This window comes from Amphiura filiformis, chromosome 12, assembly GCF_039555335.1.
Source record: "Amphiura filiformis chromosome 12, Afil_fr2py, whole genome shotgun sequence".
NCBI lineage: Eukaryota > Metazoa > Echinodermata > Ophiuroidea > Amphilepidida > Amphiuridae > Amphiura > Amphiura filiformis.
In genome coordinates this window covers 5914703-5931663 of record NC_092639.1, presented here as the reverse complement: position 1 = coordinate 5931663, position 16961 = coordinate 5914703, and the positions used below count along the sequence as shown (strand labels likewise).

Sequence of the window (16961 nt, the reverse complement as noted above, 5' to 3'; positions counted from 1 at the left end):
TGTAGACATGTACTTTTGATTATTTACATAGCTTCTTCTCCAATCACTGTGTAAAACATCCATCCAAAAATCTGATTGCTATTATTATATGGATGAATGGACATATCACAAAAGGATTGCTTATCTCAATATGGCATGTACTTAAGCATTTTTTTTAACTGACCGGCGTTATTGGGCGTTTTATCAGGGGTCACCGAGTAATGCCGAAGATCAAAATCGATTTTATGTATTGTGTATGTATCATAGGACGCTCGTATTAATTGTCTCTATGCGCTTGAGAATTCAACAATATAAATAATGGTAGCTCTATTATAATACACATTAATGTTTTAAGCAGATAATATTCCAAAATATAATACGTTTTCTGCCTTTGCTTGTCACGTGGTAGGCCTATGTTGAAGTTGCGATTATATTTTTAAATAAGTTTCAGCTGAATAACAAGAAGACAAGTGGCCTAGTGGTCTAAGGCGCTAGGCTCATAGAGTACTAAGCGTTGCGCCGTGAGTTCGAACCCCGCCTCTGCCAAACTTTAAAAGAAGTAAATTAAAATTTGACTTTTTTAATTTCATATTTGGGAAATGTGACTGGGAGAATTTATGTATGGTGTGGAGTGGTGTGATAGGGCATGTACTTTAACTGGCCGGCGCGGTCCGGTGACTAAGTCTTTATTGGGCGTTTTATCGGCAGTCAACGAGTAATGAGTAATGGATATATTCTGTAGATTTAGGTTTTGTCTGTGACTGCTAATGTGAGGCCGTCGTAGGTCGCGCGTACGGGGCTCAAACTCGGTGGGTGGGTGAAGCTCTGTCCTGGCAAGAAGAAGTTTATGTTCGTTAAGTCATCCGACCCCGCCCCCCCCCTCCCAGGGGTCATTTGAGGTCAAATGACTAAAGACTGTCATATGGGCATGAAACTAGGTCGTACGAGGCTCAAACTCGGTGGGTGGGTGTAGTTCTGTCCTGGCAAGAAGAAGTTTATGTTCGTTAAGTCATCCGACCCCAGGGCCCCCTCCCAGGGGTCATTTGAGGTCAAATGACTAAAACTGTCATATGGGCATGAAACTAGGTCGTACGGGACTCAAACTCGGTGGGTGGGTGACGTTCTGTCCTGGCAAGAAGATGTTTATGTTCGTTAAGTCATCCGACCCCAGGGCCCCCTCCCAGGGGTCATTTGAGAATCAAATGACTAAAAACTGTCATATGGGCATGAAACTAGGTCGTACGGGACTCAAACTCGGTGGGTGGGTGTAGTTCTGTCCTGGCAAGAGGATGTTTATGTTCGTTAAGTCGTCCGACCCCGGGGCTCCCTCCCAGGGGTCATTTGAGGTCAAATGACTAAAACTGTCATATGGGCATGAAACTAGGTCCTACAGGGCTCAAACTCGGTGGGTGGGTGTAGTTCTGTCCTGGCAAGAAGATGTCTATGTTCGTTAAGTCATCCGACCACGGGGCCCCCCCTCCCAGGGGTCATTTGAGGTCAAATGACTAAAACTGTCATATGGGCATGAAACTAGGTCGTACAGGGCTCAAACTCGGTGGGTGGGTATAGTTCTGTGCTGGCAAGAAGATGTTTATGTTCGTTAAGTCATCTGACCACGGGGTCCCCTCCCAGGGGTCATCTAAGGTCAAATTACTAAAAAGTGTCGTATGGGCATGAAACTTGGTAGGTACAGTCAACATTTAAAGCAGCATTTTTTGAAGGTCATTTTGGGGTCATCCAAGGTCACCACGGGTCATCTGAGGTCAAATTAGTAAAAGCTCATATATGGGCATGAAACTTGGTAGGTACAGTCAACATTTAGAGTTATAAGTTTAGGTCATTTTGGGGTCATCCAATGTCACCCTGGGGTCATCTGAGGTCAAATTAGTAAAAATTGTCATATGGGCATGTCACCATCAGCCTGGTAATCGCGCCCAGCCGAGAACCGCCAAATATGGGTAACCGCCTAGTCTATTTTAAAACTGATGCATCAATGACTATGTTCATCATGTCATATAGAGGCCTTGCATGCGACGTATCATCCCGTAAATATGGCGGACTACTCAAATGCATTCAACCAAAGCATGATTGCAATCTACCGTGACAGTTCGTCTCACACACATAATCCTGCACTACGATCAAATAGGTTGATGACAACATTTGATTGAATGGACTGCACTCCGCCATAACTACGGTGAAGGACACCGGTTGAAAACCTTTGTTTGGAGCCAATCAATAATTTCATGCAGGGCCTCTATTGTATCATTCTCACATAGATATAGAAATACTAAATTCGTTCACTATCTATATTTTTACTTCTAGTAGAGCTCCAATCTAAGGGTTAAAGTTATGTTTAGGTTAGGTTAGGATTTTTAAAAGTACCCAGTACAGTGAACCTTATGGTACAAATGCGCGCGAAAATTTTAGCATAGGCCTATTGAAACTAAACTGGTGAAATATGGGACAAAAGTGGAATAAATTCGCGCAAAGCGCTAAAAATGGCATTTTGTGGCTATAAAATGGCCAAATATGAGGTTAATTTCGACACAAACCAATACACAGGCGTCAATATTGGGGGGTGATTATATTGACCATGGCAAAATATTGTGGCATTTAGGCCTACCCCCCCCCGATCTGCGCCTATGTAATTTAGTACACCACATTTCGCCATGATTCATTCTAGAAACGCTTGCTGTTAGAATAAGAAAAATTTTAATGCTAAATTATTGCACATTCTAGGGAAGCGTGGTTACCGTTTTGAAATAACCGAGTGAGAGGGTTTTCAAGAATATATTTTTCCTGTCAAAACTGAAGCATCCTCTGTATAAAAGAAAATATGAATATTAACTGCACATCATATATAACGATTCGTGATACCCAATTGTGGCACATTTGATGTCGTTTATGATGCAGAGAATTTTATTTCAATTTTATATACGCCAAAATATTTTTTAATTGAGCAAGAATAAGGATAGAAAAAACGTTGAAAATTCTATGTATAAATAACATTAGACCCGGCAAAAGATTACTGTTTCGTTTTTATGGTAATCTAATCTTTTATTTCCTGAAAAAACATTTGGGGTCTAAAATGGATTTTTTATGTAATTGATAAAAACATCGAACGACATCATACAAGAAAAATGGTAGGTTCCTCTATAGTATTTTACTGACCATGGAAATGTACTGACACCGTGCGAGCACATGTCAAAATCGATATAATGTATTGTCCATATAGACGCGCATTTATCATGTTTATTCTCGGATTAACAACAATTGAGTGCTATTAATACACATTAATGTTTTAGGGAAATAAAATTCCAAAATATGGTACGTTTTCTGCTTTTGCTTGTCACGTGGTAGGCCTATATTCAAGTTGCGATTATATCTTCAAATAAGTTTCAAATGGATTCCATCAAGACAAGTGGCCGAGTGGTCTAAGGCGCTAGGCTCATAGAGCATATACAAAGCGGCGTGCTGCGCCGTGAGTTCGAACCCCGCCTCTGCCAAACTTTAAAAGAAGTAAATTTAAAATTAAATTTTAACTTTTTTTAAATTTCATATTGGGGAAATGTGACTGGGAGAATTTATGTTTGGCGTGGAGTGGTGTGGTAATTTAGAGCCCTGTGACTCCATCGGTCTCCCTCTCCTCTCTCTCCTTCCCCCCCCTCCTTCCTTTTTTCTTCCTCCCTTGGCGGAAACTCTAATAGGCACAAAGGACCAATATGCGATACGTAATCTATTTCCTCTTCTTTCTATATCTAACCTCCTTGGGCCTACATATTAGTACTGATATAATACGCTGGCGAAATTACGTAATTAATCGGATTAATTAACATACTGAGCAATAGGTGAAAACAATTTTGACAAAAGGAGTTGTCCTTGTCAATTTGTAGACATGTACTTTTGATTATTTACATAGCTTCTTCTCCAATCACTGTGTAAAACATCCATCCAAAAATCTGATTGCTATTATTATATGGATGAATGGACATATCACAAAAGGATTGCTTATCTCAATAGGGCATGTACTTAAGCATTTTTTTAACTGACCGGCGTTATTGGGCGTTTTATCGGAGGTCACCGAGTAATGCCGAAGATCAAAATCGATTTTATGTATTATGTATGTATCATAGGACGCTCGTATTAATTGTCTCTATGCGCTTGAGAATTCAACAATATAAATAATGGTAGCTCTATTATAATACACATTAATGTTTTAAGCAGATAAAATTCCAAAATATAATACGTTTTCTGCCTTTGCTTGTCACGTGGTAGGCCTATGTTGAAGTTGCGATTATATTTTTAAATAAGTTTCAGATGAATAACAAGAAGACAAGTGGCCTAGTGGTCTAAGGCGCTAGGCTCATAGAGTACCAAGCGTTGCGCCGTGAGTTCGAACCCCGCCTCTGCCAAACTTTAAAAGAAGTAAATTAAAATTTGAATTTTTTTAATTTCATATTTGGGAAATGTGACTGGGAGAATTTATGTATGGTGTGGAGTGGTGTGATAGGGCATGTACTTTAACTGGCCGGCGCGGTCCGGTGACTAAGTCTTTATTGGGCGTTTTATCGGCAGTCAACGAGTAATGTTTTGCGCATATAGCGCGCCTTCTTTACACACACAATTAAATTTTAACTCACTCCACACACTTTCTTTGCTATAAAGTTTTGATGCGCTCCTCGCCTTTGTTCCGGCAATGAATAATTTGTCTTGAGTCTGTGTAGGTGGAAGTGGGTGGGTGGGGGGGGGGGTCATAAAAATTTTCGACCCAAGTTAGGGTTAGGGTTAGGGGTTAGGGGTTAGGGATTAGGGTTAGGGGTTAGGGTTAGGGTTAGGGTTAGGGTTAGGGTTAGGGTTAGGGTTAGGGATAGGGGGGTCTAAAAAAAATTGTGCCCGCGATAGGAGGGTCATAAAAAATTTTACTCCGGTCACCGCCCCCCCCCCCCCGACGAAGAAAATGACATCCCCTAACCAAACCCTAACCCTAAAACACAGGGTGCACAGGGTAACCAGAATTATACCTGGGTAATAATAATAATTCCTATTCATGTTTTAGTCCAAGACACAATGTTTATCATCACCGTTCAACATCTTTATTAACCACTCCCGTTTACTAACTGCTCCTGTTTACTCTACTAGCTCCCGCTAGTTTTGAATAAAATAAACACACTATCTGTGGTCATCTTGTGACTCCTACATTTTGGTCATCAAAAGTATTATGCCCACCCCCGTATTTTTCTTTCCGAAAATTTATGACCCCCCTGTATATTTGGGATCCTCCTTCCAACGAAAATGATAGCCCCTAAGGGGTATTTATGGGGCTCAAACTCAGTGACAACAAACCTCACAACCAGGGGAACATTTTGCAGGGGTCATGTCAAATCTTAGAATTGCTGCATTTTCTGGCAATATGTAGGGGGTACGGAGCTCAAACTCAGTGACAATGAACTTGATGAGAAGAGTAACATTTTGGAATATTTTGCATGGATCAGGTCAAAGGTCAGCTGGGTCAAATCTTCGAATTTCAATATCTGGACATCTGTAAGGGTACAGGGCTCAATCTCGGCGACAACCTCATGACCAGGGGAACATGTTGGAACATTTTGCAGGAGCAGGTCAAAGGTCAGCTGGGGTCAAATCTTCGAATTTCAATATCTGGACATCTGTAAGGTGTGCGGGGCTCAATCTCGGTGACAACCTCATGACCTGGGGAACATATTGGAACATTTTGCACGGGTCAGCTCAAAAGACATCATTCTGGGGCCAAATCTTAGAATTGCGTTATCTGGACATCTGTAAGAGGTACAGGGCTCAAACTCGGTGACAACTCATGACCAGGGGTGAATTATGGAACATCTTGCAGGGGTCTGGTCAAAGGTCATCTGGGTCAAATCTTAGAATTGCATTTTCTGGACATCTGTGAGGAGTACAGGACTCAAAACTCGGTGACAACAAACCTCATGACAGGGGAACATTTTTGGAACATTTTGCAGGGGTCAGATACCTCCACAACACCAACATGCCCCAGCTAGGTTTGTGGTCTATGACCACCATTTGCCTCTAGTTCTTATAAGCTCTTATAACCAACCATTTAATTAAAGTAACACAAAAAAAGTGAAAATTAGGCAAAATTTCGGCATATACTCAATATTTTGAATGCTTAGACTTGTTCTAAGTAAATTAGTAAAATAGTGAATCTCCAGTTAGGACTAAATGAATGATTAGGATTGAGCTATGTTTCATTTGGCAGATGATTTTTTTTTTTAATCACAAAAAATTAGTTCTGTATTTTTCTGGAATAGGGGGTAGACACACATACATCGATGAATATGAACCATAGCACTCCCGGGCAATTGAACTCAATAAACAAAATTATGCGAATATATAAAACATATAAATCAAATTATCTCTTAAAGTTAAACAATGGTTTATATGATACCTATGTCACGTCTTGGTAACGAGAGCTTTCTTATGTGCATCTTGGGGGCTACTTTTATACTTGCCAAGTTGCAATTCACCTTTTCATGCCAGAAAATGGAGCACCCAATCCAACATTACATTGCGATGAATTACGGGTAAAATGAGTGCAATTTCCATGGAGGGCCCAGCTTAAAACTTCATCAACTAATTAGCACGTTGGACCAATTTCTTTAAACTGTTCTGTTTAGGCAATTCACACAACTAGCCCGCCAGTTTTTCAAATTACCAGATTTTTAAAAATATCAAGTTTTATTTAAAGAGTGACTATTATGTATATATAATTCATTTCACTGTTCAAATTGAAAAAATGGGCATCCGGACAAACAAAGGTCAAGTCCTAATTCTTAACCTGTATCGAATGGTTTGGGACCGATGGTAACTACTTTCGAAAAAAACCAATATAGCTTAAGTTGACAAGTAGGGGCTCCGGAAGATGTTAAATATTGGGGGGGGGGACAATGGTGCCTGGCCAAAATTATTGGGGGCCCCAATGGTAATTTTCCATAGGCATCCAAATTATTGGGGGCCAAGGCCCCCCCCCCTCGGTTCCGGAGCCACTGAGTATCTATTAAATTGAGGTACTGGGACATTTTACGTCTTGGGGTTAATGCTGTGTTTGATTTGTTTAAAGTTTCCTAAAATAATTTCAAATTCGGCCGGCTCCGTAAAATGGCAAACTAGTTTTGAAAATTTTTATACAGAAATAGAGGCCTTTGTGTTACATCATGATAAGAATTAGAAGAAGCAACAAAAGTAATTTAATGCGTCTTTTTATTAATTATCTGAGAACACCTATTCTTTGTATGTCGTGTATGGTGTACAATGAGCACCATTTCAGCAATGCATGTCGGGAACATATCAGGCCATGCATGGTGGAGTTGGCTATCAAAAGTTACTTCTACTTCATATTCCGGTCGCTACAAACGCGCGATTAATAATCGACAAATGAGATTAATTGTTCCTTAGAACATCATACAGTACGATCATTCTTTATCGATAAAAGTCGATAATAGTTCGGAGTATGAAATTAACACAATTATTATGATGTGATATAAAACATTCCTTAATATTACATTTTTCATATCACCCACCCATGCATACCTTGCAGGTCCATCCTCCTATTTTTTCTCCTCATACGCTTGATAAGAAGCATTAACATCAGATCAAAATGAATCAGGGACTATATTTGATTCTTTTGTTTCTTCTGGTTGATTTTCGGCAAGTTTTTGCGACACATTTCCGAGGTGGATCTATATCATGGCGTAGTCTGAACAGCACTTCTGTAAGTATGTTTTCTTGTTCAACATGCATCTAAAATAGAAATTTAAACTCCTTTTCTCAAAAACAGTCTACACACAGGTGTTAATATACGGATAACACTTTTATAACACTTAACACGTTTATATCTGTGCTTTACACGTAAAAGAATAGGAGGCGTTGCTAACGATTAACACTATAATACGTTTACATGGGTATTTAAAAAAATATTGACACCGTAACATGTTTATATTAGCAGTGTTAACATGTTGGTGCGTTGGTAGTAACAAGGCCCCTGTAAACGTGTTGTGGCGTTCATCGTACATGTGTAACCAACGCCATCTATTCTATTACGTGTAAAATACAGATATAAACGTGTTGAGGTGTTAAAAATGTGTTATCCGTATTAACACTACTTGTATTTAGAATTTAATTGCTATATATATTAAAATAGACTATTGTGTCTATAATGCATGTACCGAACCACAATCTTCTAAGTTTTAAGAAAGGAAAATTGTTTTAAGGTGGTACTACACCCCTTGATAAATTTGTGACTATTTTTGCATTTTTCTCAAATAATAATAACACACTAGTAACAAAAGTGATGTATATTATAGGGGCAAGGGATCCAGTTACTACACTGGAATTTCAGTCACTCAAGACAAGCGATACCTTATTTATGATAAGAAAAGCGGTACCGCTAGAATGTACCTCATTTCTTAACATATATAATGAACAAGTCTTAAATCACTGAAATTTCAGCGAAGTAATTGGATTCCTTGCCCCTATAATATACATAACTTTTGTTACCAGTGTATAGTTATTTTTGAGAAAATGCAAAATTAGTCACAAAATTTATCAGGGGTGTAATACCCTATAAGGGATGGGGTATGAACGTTTGGACAGTATTTATTGTGGGACATTAGAACACATCAGACATATCGAATTGCATTCTGAATACGAATAATGTCCTGATGATATCAAATAATTTTGATTTTTTTTAATTCGCATTGTAATACACATTTTATGGCAAATGATTAAAAATTGATATTTTTTATATGTAATATTACTCGAAGTAAATTTTATAAATCTGATGATTTATACTTAAAGTGTGTGTAGATGGGATGAAAAGCCGACGATCAATTGAAAATTTTGACCTTTCGTATTGAAGATATGGATTTTTTCCCAAAACACACAAAAAAAAATTAGGTCTTTTGGGGAAAAAAATCCATATCTTCGATATATGAAAGGTCAAAATTTTCAATTGATCGTCGGCTTTTCCTCCCAGCTACATACACTTTAAGAATATATCATTAGATTTATAAAATTTACTTCGAGGACTGTTATCAAAAAGTGTGAAAATATCAAATTTTAATAATTTGTCATAAAATTTGTATTATATCGTGAATTTCAAAAATGAAAATTATTTGATATCAGAAAGACATTCTTCGTATTCAGAATGCAATTCGATATGTCTGATGTGCTCTCATGTCCAACAAAAATACTGTCAAAACGCCCAAAACGCTCATTCCAGATCCCTTAAGGTGAAGTGATGATCAATTTCTCAGTACCGGTATATCAAGATATGTTATCCTCTAACTACTCATTTGTGTGTTTTTTTTACGGTAGAAACAGCTGTTTTTCAATCTAACGTTATTGCTTCAGTAAGAAACCAGTCAATTAGAACAGTATATACCTTTGTCTTGAAATTCGCATAATTCTTGTTCATTTTAGTATCATCAAATTCGTAGTAGCCGGAATAAAATAATCCAACTGATCCAATCACATGAAGTCGGCAATAATGAAAAATTAATTAACTTCATTTTCTTTTATTATACAGTTACGACTCTGTTGATGTTATATTGACAGTAAAAAAAAAAAAAAAAAGATGTTTGCTTGCCCTCAACCGACCGACCCTAATTTTAGAAATCAGAAAAAAGTTTTTTTTTTCTATTTACTGTACAAAAGAATACCGACCCTATTTTTGGAAATTCCTGAAAAAGTGGGGTTTTTTTTCTTTTCAAATTTTTGCATTCTGAAGATGTTTAAAAAAAGTAGTTTAGAGCTTGTGTTCAACATTTTAGTTGTTTTGTAATGTTAGTTGATTCTTTTTGACACCAAAATTGTCTCATTTTTCATATGTTGAGCCTTAATTAATACAAACAGTAGAGTTTGCTAGTATTAATTAAAAAAAAAAAAAAAAAAAAATCCCGACCGACCGACCCAATTGTTAAAATTCATTTGAGGGCAAGCAAACAATTTTTTTTCTTGGCCTATGCTTATACAATTTATTCTATTGCAATTGTAAATTGTTGTTCATATTTACTGTCCATGACGCTACGGGACGATTTCTCGAAGCATGACTAGTGGTCAGGATTCCTAAGCCATCAGGCTTAAGACCAATTAGTCCTATATACCAGTGCTTACAATTTCACATCTTATATCACTTAGAATGATAAATCAATAAAATAGATCCACATTGGTAGGGCTATCCTGTTGGCTTAGGAAGCCAGACCCGGGGCCTGACCACTAGCCAAGCTTCGGGAAATCGGACTTACAGAACTTGGAAACACATGAAAGATATTTTAATATTCTTAAAAGTCTGAGCTTCTAGCGTATTAACGCTTTTGATTATACTCCGTTTAAACTAAACACAGCCAAATTAAAAAGTCGCCACTATGTTCCATCCCTATTTAATCAGAGTCTGATGAGTTTATGGCAAAATAATTTATATAATAATTTTCAATACACTTTTCTTCGAAGGTTGATACCAAATTTGATATCAAAAGTTTAATCATCGTGAGCATAGGAACCCTTGTTTGAAAATTCGTGCAATTTTTTAAATGGGGAGTTGTATCGCGCGGCAGACTGGAGCTAGCGTGAGTGCCAAGAATTACGTCGCCTGAATAGGCCGGTAGGTTAATCAACATCTACACATCTGCACGCATTTGAGAGGTCTAAATTCATTGTCATTAAAGGTTTACTCATGCATGTCAAAATGAAAATCAAATACCCCGCTCTTTTAATTGTTCGCAGGCAAGTGTACAATGATTCCTGTACGGGTTGTAAAGTGTATAGAATTTTTTTTTGTTTTGTTTTTTGTAAAAGTCGAGAATAAAATAATACATGAAATAAAGTTGGGTGGATTAAAGTTTTATGCTTATTGGAACATTACACACTTTGACCCCACTGAAATGGGCTCATCCAGTAGATATCCACACACACCCTGTGGAAGACATGACCTTAATCTCCCATTAGGGGGGTGTAGATTTCAAACGGAGTCACCCATTCAGATAACCCATTTGAAATTCACACTCCCTGCGTGGAAGATTCATGTCACGTCTTCCATAGTTGGTGTATGTATTTAAACTGGCACATTGCCTAAGTCACGAAATCAGAGACAACCTGTCTTTGTTTATTACTATGAGGTGTTAAAGACCCACAAAATGAAGCCCGAAATTGTTACAAAAGGAAGAAATACCAGCACGTATAAGGTTTTAAAGGTCTAATTCACTTATTTTCATTATTATATGTTATTGATTTCTAATATTTCAAGGTATGTCTGCAAGTACATATTGAAATGCCAATTGCATTTGATTGTCTGCGTAGGCCTACCTATTTTTAGCTATTTTTCTCTTTATTTAATTTGTGACCGGACACTACGAATCAGCCGTAAAGTCGGCTCCTGGTCAATTTGGTTTATTTCGTGTTTAGAAAATATATATCATAAGCTTTAAAATGGTATATCATTTGACTTCAAATGATATCCAGAAGCGGGGTTATGGTTTGTTGAACTCTGCTCCTTCAACAAAATAGTACCTTTTTTCGGTTCTACATGTACGTGTCTCTCTTTCCACATTGCTGGTAATAAAGTCATAATTGGCGGTCATTTCAAATCATCCCCAAGTCAACGAGATTCAGGAATGTCCTCTCATTGTTAATTGTTGGTTATACGAGGGGTATCAAAAGTTTTAGAAATCGCCCAGAAGTGAAAGAGCTATATCAATGAAATTTTGTCAGTGCAATCACTGGTCCTTATGTACACTATGGTGCAAAAATGGTCTCATAAGTATGTTTACCCCCCAAGACATGACCTTAACATCTCATATATTAGTGGGTGTATATTTCAAATGAAGTCACACAGACACACTCCATGTGGGGAATATTAAGGTCATCATGTCTTCCATATATCCCAATCCTTATCCCTACAGGTTGAAATTCGCTACTGGTTCGCCTGGCGTCATGACTTCGAAGAGAGTGGGCACGATCACTGCACGGAGGTAACCCATCATAATCATACTGTGCTAAGGTTTGGCGAAGACCTCAAATATAAGTCTGAGGCGGATACATCCTATACACCTGTTTATGACATTAAATACGTGTGTTCGGATCATAATCCAGACTTTGGTTGGGTCGCAGGGGTGGGTGCATTTAACTATACGTCAACAACGCCGGAATTCACTATAAGGTAGGTTAAAGGCATGTGGTATGCACTTTTTGGAAATTTTGTATTATGACGTCATATAATCACGGAGTAAAGCTGTACATTGTTGGTATATATAATCATAACAGTTTTAAAGCCAAACCGGCATTAAAGTGCGCACTCCATTGTGGGACAGTTTTTGCCGTTTTGGTATAGATGAGTTGACCTCAGTGTTTATCAACAAAGGCAAGGGACTGGTATATCGAAATGCTGACTGTAATTGTTAGTACTAGTAGGCCATCGTACGGACAATATTAGCTTGCTTCACCCTGGTCCGTACCTCCTCGTTGTTCACATGGTCTTTATATGAGATGTTGAGGATCTTGCGGAAATAGCTCAACTCCAGGTCTGCTGTCAGTGTCCACGATTCACAAGCATACAGCAAGATGGATATTGCGAAGGTGCGCATTAGTTTGATTTTTGAGCCCAGAGAAATGTTCTTGTCATTCCATAAAGGCTTTAATTTTGCCATGCCACTGGTTGTGTGTGCGATCCTGGAAAGCACTTCAGGTTTTGACCCATTGATATCAATGTACCAAGATATTTACTGGTACCAAGGTTACGGTGCTATAACCTTTGCTCACTTATTTCCACTGATTCACTGATTCCTGTTGGATTGTTGGTCGGTCATCAGTTTGGTCTTTTCTTATTTCGCTTATTTCATTACCATACCTCTGTGATGTTTGATGGAGATTAGTAATCAGGGACTTAAGTTCTTGCTCACTGCCAACTAAGCCACCTATATCATCAGCGAAGCGAAGATTGGATACTGCTCTGCCTCCAATGCTGATCGTTCCCTCATGGTTCTCTAGCGCATCAGCCATGATTCTTTCAAGTAATAAGTTGAATAGCGTTGGTGATAGCAGGCATTCTTGTCTAATCCCCACTGTTGTTCGAAACCATTCGCCTATGCTTCCATTTGCCAGCACTGCACTCATGGCATTACTTTACAGCTGTTCGATGGTACGCACTATTGATGGGTTCTCATAGTGGCCCAAAGCGCAGCATACCACACCATATTCCTGCTCTGAAGCCTGCATTTTCTTCAGCGATGATGTTCTCCGCCAGAGGTTTCAGTCTGTTCAAGATGAGTCTTAACATTATTTTGCTGAGGTGACTGATGAGGTTGATTGTACGGTAGTTTTGACAAAGCTGGAGGTTTCCTTTTTAGGGAGTGTAATCACCAGTGAATGTCCAAGGTGTAGGCCAGTTGCCTGTCTTCTGAATGTTGTTACATATCTTAGTAAGCACATCAATATAGCTACATCACATGCTGCTTGAACAAGGTCACCTGGAATGTTATCTATGCCTGGTGAATTGCCTTTTTTCAGTGCTTTCTCAGCAACTTCCACCTGTTCTCTCAAGATAGGCTGACTTTCCTCATTATCTGGGTAATACTGAGGGCAGTCTATGATAGATGGATCGCCTTGCAGTTCGTAGTTGTACAAGTCAAAGCAATCCCAGCCAACACAAAACGTTTTCGACATCATTCGCAAAAGGTTATAAAAGGTTGTCAGAAAACGTTTAAATGTCGGGTTATAAAAAGGGTACATTAATGGTATAAAACGTTTTCATAACATTAAATAACATTTGTTGGTAATTTACTGCATAGCAAACACAAATGTTTTACAGAAAACATTTAAATGTCGGGTTATATAAAGGGTATAAAAACGTTTTAATAACATTCCAAAAACATTTTTGAAAACTTGGTACAAATCATTCTAAACAGAATGTTATTTTGGGGTTCAAAAAATATTTTGCAAAAAATGTTTGCCCAAAATATTTACAATAACGTTTTTAAAATGTTTTCACGACCTTTATATAACCCGACATTTAAATGTTATTAAAACGTTTTGTAAAAAACATTTTAAGAACATTTCTGTGTTTGCTGAGTGCAAATATTTTAACATAATGTTATGTAAGTATTGACAAAATATTTGGCCAAAAATGTTTGCAAAAATAGTTTACAATAACATTTCAAAAACATTTAAAAAATATTGCTGTAGTGTGTTTTCATACAAAACGTTTTTAGACGATTTCATGACCTTTATATAACCCGACATTTTAATGTTATTAAAACGTTTTTACCTAAACCAAAACCCAAAATATAACTTATTTAAAACGTTTTAAAAACATTTTTGTGTTTGCTGGGATACTGCGTCCACCTACTAAGTGTCTCTTTTTTTCAGTAGACACTTCCCATTCATGTCCTGGATAGTGGCAGATATGCTGTTCTTAAAGGCATATATTGGAATGTCATCTTTCCCTGGGTAAGATCTGACACCAGACCAGCCCATGGCCAGAGGGTAACATGAGTAGGTTTGTTTCACCTTGAAGGCAAGGATAGTCTTGCTAATATGGGCTAACTTTCCCCTAGGCCATCCAATATGCCATGAATTAGCAGGACTACAACTGGATCTAGTGGTCAGTTTATACTCCTATTTCCACACCTGTTAATTTTATATGGGCCTTTAACAGTGGTTAAATTATTTTACCAGTTGATATGCCTTTCTACTGATGCTCTTGTTCAGGCTGGACTCCACCTCTTCACGCTGCTGTTCAATACTGTTCGTTTTCATTCCCCATCACTGTTTGCTTTCTTAATCGTGTAATGCTGTTCTTAACCAACTTCATGACCTCCCTGTATTCTCTTGCTCAATCTGGATTGTACCGATTACACTTCTCCTATCGCAGAGTCCCAGCACTTCCTTCGTGATACCGGACTTTGTGTTATGTGTCCGTTAAGGATTCTAAATCCAGGTCTGTATCATTCAGGCAGATGAGCGGAGCAAATTTCCCTCCGATATTGGCTGTGCATTCTTTAGGGTCCCTTAGTTTCTTGAGGTCAAACTTAACCTCTTTAACGTTACCAACTCAAGAAAATTCGCCATGTAGTGTATTTTTCTTTTAGGAATAAAATCAATTCATCTCAAATTAAATTATGCAGGAATGTGATCTGATTGTCGCTGAGTTTACTATTCTATACAGACCGTTGAAAGACTCGACCTTCAACAATACAGTGACAAAATGTTTAACCTGTTTATTGTGAAAGAAAATTCATGGCTGAATTAATTCTTCCATCGCTGATTGGTTTTTAGCCAATATTGATTTTTAACCAATCGCTCACAAAGGGCGTAGTACAAGTATAAGTTTCTTTTTGTAATAGAAGCTACTCTCAGCAGCCAGCGGGAAGTTTATAAAACACGTGCTTTAATGCCTATACAAAACATTCTTTACCTGGCGTGGACGATGTGCTACAGGTCGTTAGCTACAGTGTTAGAAACAATGGAGCAATGGGGGGGGGGGGAGTGGAGTGTCAAATGAACCGCATGGTTGGACATATATGGACTGGGGCGGACATTTTAAAATGAATTTAGAAGAGCAGCAACGACACCACTTGCATTACATTCCAGATGTTAAATCTACATCATATGCAAAATTTGAGGAAAAATGAACGAGTCCGTTTTATTTTAGGGCCATTTGTCTATAACTGGTCTTTACATGTAGCCCTATGGAGAGAGTGTCCGTTGAGGGCGCTATAACCCCCATTTTAGGAACAAAAATGTGATTTCGTGCGAATTTTCTAACATTTTCAGAGTATGTAGTATGAACATGTAGAAATATAATCAAGTAGTTACCCTACCTGCTCATAATTATTTACAATATGGTATGGAATTTTGTTTTAACAGCCTCCAGACATGTTGTTGGATTAGACTAGAGAATTACGACGTACCACGTAATATTCGTCTGACAACCGGTATCAACTTGACCGAGTATTCTAGTAGGGGAAACATCAACAACTCCCCCTTAGCCTCCACTGTTCCACTACAACGAATTCAGCAACAGTGCAATGCTCTCATCAAAATAGCAGGTAGCAAAATAAAAACACGACACTGTAATAAATATTGTTGTTGGAAGCATATTGGAAGTTGAGGTCAAAACGACACTTCTTCAATCCTTATGTGACATAAAATGTAGGCCTATTGCTTAGGGGAGGATAATTCGATTTCATCACATGCTGTTTAAGCACGATTGAATGACATTGATCCAACACCACACTGAGCTGTTATTTCAGTTATAGTTTAAGGGATGGGGTATGAACGTTTGAAAAGTATTAATTGTGGGACATTATAATTTAGTTCACCTCAAGTTCGGTAGTGACGTATGTGCGTATTTTTCTTACCGCAGTATCGACTCGCGCGCGTAAAGTTCAACGCGCTGAGTGTACACGCACGCGTACAGAGGCGGTTTGTTGGCACGCTTGCGGCGCAAACGCGAAAAAGCAATGACGTCACTACCGAACTTGAGGTGAACCAAATATAGAGCACATCAGACATATCGAATTGCATTCTGAATACGAAGAATGTCCTTTGATTTTGATTTTTTGAAATTCGCAATGTAATACACATTTTATGGCAAATGATTTATACTTAAAGTGTATGTAGGTGGGATGAAAAGCCGACGATCAATTGAAAATTTTGACCTTTCGTATTGAAGATATGGATTTTTTTTCCCATAACACAAAAACCAAAAAATTATCTTTTGGGGAAAAAATCCATATCTTCAATATGAAAGGTCAAAATGTTCAATTGATCGTCGGCTTTTCCTTCCAGCTACATACACTTTTAAAATATATCATTAGATTTATAAAATTTACTTCGAGGACTGTTATATATCAAAAATGTGAAAAATATTTTAATATTTTGTCATAAAATTTGTATTATATCGTGAATTTCAAAAAATGAAAATTATTGGATATCAG

At 37.9% G+C, this 16961-nt stretch overlaps 1 protein-coding gene across 1 annotated transcript in view; it reads left to right on the top strand.

The window, feature by feature from the left end:
- Positions 1-7552: 7552 nt before the first annotated feature.
- LOC140165705 (uncharacterized) overlaps positions 7553-16961 on the top strand; it is a 30656-nt gene continuing 21247 nt past the window's right edge. The window contains exons 1-3 of the mRNA XM_072189015.1: positions 7553-7741; positions 11928-12184; positions 15889-16070. Coding sequence (XP_072045116.1) covers positions 7628-7741; positions 11928-12184; positions 15889-16070 — 553 coding nt within the window. The 5' untranslated portion in view covers positions 7553-7627. The remainder of the gene's footprint in view (positions 7742-11927; positions 12185-15888; positions 16071-16961) is intronic.